The sequence below is a fragment of the Sinocyclocheilus anshuiensis genome, unplaced genomic scaffold, assembly GCF_001515605.1.
Source record: "Sinocyclocheilus anshuiensis isolate Anshui unplaced genomic scaffold, SAMN03320099.WGS_v1.1 scaffold714, whole genome shotgun sequence".
NCBI classification, from domain to species: domain Eukaryota; kingdom Metazoa; phylum Chordata; class Actinopteri; order Cypriniformes; family Cyprinidae; genus Sinocyclocheilus; species Sinocyclocheilus anshuiensis.
Window position 1 is genome coordinate 49,238 of NW_015546068.1, and position 4,305 is coordinate 53,542.

General features: G+C 38.8%; 1 protein-coding gene across 1 annotated transcript in view; it reads left to right on the forward strand.

Moving 5' to 3' along the window:
* The window catches only part of LOC107699616 (dihydropyrimidinase-related protein 2-like), a 29,896-nt gene that overhangs the window by 19,051 nt on the left and 6,540 nt on the right, over positions 1–4,305 (forward strand). Inside the window, exons 7-10 of the mRNA XM_016500935.1 lie at positions 294–362; positions 756–876; positions 2,702–2,858; positions 3,327–3,468. Of these exons, the coding sequence (XP_016356421.1) occupies positions 294–362; positions 756–876; positions 2,702–2,858; positions 3,327–3,468 (489 nt within the window). The remainder of the gene's footprint in view (positions 1–293; positions 363–755; positions 877–2,701; positions 2,859–3,326; positions 3,469–4,305) is intronic.

Sequence of the window (4,305 nt, forward strand, 5' to 3'; positions counted from 1 at the left end):
TATATATATATAACATTAATGCAGGTGAAAATAAATTATATATAACATGTAGTATTTGTTGTATTGCTTTTATGCTGATTTAAATGTAAAATCATAAAAAAGTTACAGTAGTTATTTGAGAATAAATGAGAAATACAAAATAAGTGAAATATATAAAAAAAATAAAATGTCTCCATTACAGTTATTATAATCTGGGGTCAAATTTGCGTAATTGTCATGACAGTAATTTTACAATGCAAAAAAACTCTTAAAAATAGAAACTATAAACCTCTTTTACTCTCTTTTGTTTATAGGAGCAGAAGAGGATTCTGGGATTGGGTATCACTGGTCCAGAGGGACACGTTCTGAGCCGTCCAGAGGAGGTAAAACGCTTCACATGCACATCAGACTACACCAAATTCACACCGCAAAATTACAGCTGTGCACCACGTGGAAGGGCTTTTTAGCACATCATCGGCCTTACAAGTACATCGAGACCCGAGAACGCTTCCAAAATAACCTTCAAACATGCTGCAATAAAACACATTTATGGTTTATTTCCCTTTAGGGATCAAGGGATTTCAGACTTTCCACTTTCCCACTGCTTTTGCTGCCAGACTCATTGATCACTGGTATCGCAGGCACATCAGCCTTCCAGAAACCTTTAGCTGCACATAAAGTGCAGTCAGCATTCAGGAGGTGCTGAGCAGCACTTTACAGCGGCTGCGTCTGTAATTTGAGCTGAAGGTCAGTGAGTGTCGGCTGTTGTTTTATAGGTGGAGGCTGAGGCCGTCAACCGCGCTGTGACCATCGCCAATCAGACCAACTGCCCGCTCTACATCACCAAAGTGATGAGCAAGAGCGCTGCTGAAGTCATCGCACAGGCCAGGAAAAAAGGTACATCAGATGTTTGCTATAAAAACAGCTTGACATCCCACTAAATCACCAAGAAAGGCCTGGAAAATGACACATGGGTTTTATTCTCAAATTATCAACACACTCCTAACTAGAGGACATGTGACACTGACTACACTGCAAAAACAAAAAAAAGATTTTCCTACACAGTATTTTTGTCTTGATTTCTAGTACGAATATCTAAACATTATCAAATCAAAATATATTTACTAGAGAAGCAAAATGTCTTAAGATATCATTTTGATTTCTGAAGAAAAAAAAAAGCTAAATGAATTGAGTTCATGCTTAAAACGAGAGAAAATATCTGTCGGTAGGTTAAGAAAAATGATCTTGTTTTCACGTTTAATTAAGTTTAGGTTTATCATTTTGATACATTTTTTGAAAACAAGTCATTTTTTCTCTAACAGTAACTGTATCTTGATTTAATGTATTTTTAAATCTTAATTGTAATGGAAAACAAGACAAAAGAGATACTACATAAAAGTAACAAAATCATTTTTGCAGAGGAAAATTACTACTATGGAAATGGTGTGTTATTATGCTAATGTTTAAGCTAACACTTAGCATGAGTAAAGCTATAGGACCCATCAAGGGAAATATATTTTAATTAATACTGAAAAAGTATTTAAAATGATCTATTCTACCCAATATTTGTGTTTGTTGTGTATTTTTCTGCTTGGCGCAAAAATCATTAGCTTAGCATTATGCTAACATCACCCTGCTGAAAAAAAACAATAGAAACCATCACAAAGGTTCTAATGGTTCTAATCAACTGTTAACCATTAAAACCATTACCTTTTGGTTTCCAGTAGCGGTGTTGCCGAGTTTTTCCCATGATTTTAATATTTGATATACTGCATAAATTGTATTTGAATAAAATGCGTGTATTGAAATATTTATCATTCTACCAAAGATAAACCTGCTGGATTATGAGTTTTGTGAGGAAGGAACCTTTGAGTGCCTTTATGAAGACTGTTTATGATTACTACTAGTGATTTTTAAGTTGAAATTGTGTATAATGCATAAGTGTGACTGTAAAATATGTATTTTAGGTATGGGATGTTGAGTTTGGATATTGGGGTAGGGTCCTTGGGCTTGTTTTGGGCTATATTTGATTGGCCTTTGGGCTGGTTTTGTTACACAGACCTGTCAGCCCTGTCCAGAAGCATGTTTTGGGCCATATTCCATTAGGATTTAGTGGTTTGAACATGCCACCAATAGAAGGCAGCAAATTACCAGGCCCACAGGAACCATTACAGTTTCCATTAAAACCAATACAATTCCCATTATAACCATTAAAACCAATACAAATTCTATGAGGGTTGCTATTGTTTTTTTTTTCAGCAGGGACTCTGTTGGCGTTTTTATAACAATTTTTTTTGCCTTATAAAAATGTCTAAATATGCTTAAAACAAGGTAAATTTACTTGTTTTCATATATTGTATTCTAAAACTATTTAAAAAGTTTATTTTGTCTTTTTACACTATATTCAAGATTGTGTCTGTACAATAAGACATAAATAGTCTTTTATTGTTTTTGTGTGCTGTTTTTTCTCCAGCCTGGTCATAGCTGGTTCAGTGGGTTGGTTTTAAAGGGGTTTTGATCACTTGATCACATCTTTAGCTAGTTAGACTGGTTTTAGAAGACGTTATACAGCAAAACAGCTCTTTAGCATTTGAAACAGAGAATCATCTGCTTATAAGCTCGAGGCATTTAAGTATGAAGAACGAAGTAGCTCTTAAATCTAGTCTTGAAACAGCTCTTAAAACCGGTCTAGTTATTCTGACCCAGTGTTTTCCCTCCGCAGGTACCGTGGTGTACGGGGAACCTATCACAGCCAGTCTGGGGACAGATGGCACTCACTACTGGAGCAAGAACTGGGCCAAAGCTGCAGCCTACATCACATCTCCACCCCTCAGCCCTGACCCCACCACCCCAGACTATCTCAACTCCCTGCTGGCCTGGTGTGTTTCCACAGCTGCTCTAGTGCATTATGGGATTTAGAGTACAGGGGGGTTATTTGGACCACAAGTGAGTGTGTGCAGAGAAGGGTTTAGCCTTTAGGCACTTACTGTATGTCATCCGTGATCACTATAGGGTGCCATTACACAAAAAATAGATTTTCTCTCTACTTATTCTTATGATAAACTAAGATACACTACAAATGACAATCAAAGAAACCCTTAATGAGTTGAAATGGTACAAAAACATACTGTGGGAGAAGATATTTTTAGATGTAGTTTAGATGGAGTTTAGCATGTCACACTACTTTCCAAAAGCATTTATTAGCTAGCAATATACTGTGGTACTGAATGATTGCTATATGGTATACATGCTATTCACGTTTTTTTTCAAAGAATACTATGGTAAAAAAACACACATTATGCTGCCATGTGCAAAAGCATTACTGTTTGTAAGTGTTTTGTGTGCAGTGGTGATCTGCAGGTGACTGGCAGTGCTCACTGCACCTTCAACACTTCACAGAGGGCCGTGGGCAAGGATAATTTCACCTTCATCCCGGAGGGAACTAACGGTACTGAGGAGAGAATGTCCATCATCTGGGACAAGTGTGTGGTGAGAGATCATTTATCTGCTTTATCTGTTCATTAATATGATTACAGATCCAGATTATATGAGACATGAGGAGTTTATGCATTTGTTATTTTTATTTTTATTTTACTTTTTATCTTTATTGTTTTTAGAGCCCGACCGATATATCGTTTTGCAGATATTATCGGCCGATATGAGCCTGTTGCCGATATATCGGTATCGGCGAATATGCCGCCGATATGAACATTTTTTTTTATAGAACATATAACGCAGATAAAATGCTTGAAATGGTGTGACTTAGTTTGTCCAGCAGAGCACACTCTATTGTTTGCTACTGGCGACCTGAATGAAACGCTTTAAAGCTTATGTCTATGGAAAACCATTGAAATTTGAACGGCCATATCTCCGTAACGGCGCGGCGAATCCGCACCAAATTCGGGGGATCCCTTCAGCTCGAGTGTACGTCTAGAGGCCCACTTTCGAATGAGACCACCCCCGCTTCGATAGCCCCCGGGGTTCGGGAGTTACGGGGGGTTAAATTCGCGGTCCGGTGCCGACCGATCAAGCGATCCCGGGGGGCTACCGACGCGCGGAGGGTGGCGTTCGAGAGGGCTCCTCGAGCTGAAGGGATCCCCCGAATTTGGTGGAGATACGCCGGCGCGTTCGCGAGATAGTGACACCAGTCAACACTTTCACTTCAGTAAGGAGGTCTCTTGTTCAGGCAGCAGCATTCAAGCATTCAAGCATTCAAGCGTTATTCGACCGTAAGTGCCCTGCGAACTTCACATGAAATTCAGCCATGATTCCAGTTCCAAGGGAACGTACACGTTACATTCAAAGGGCATTAAAGTGCGCGAGACG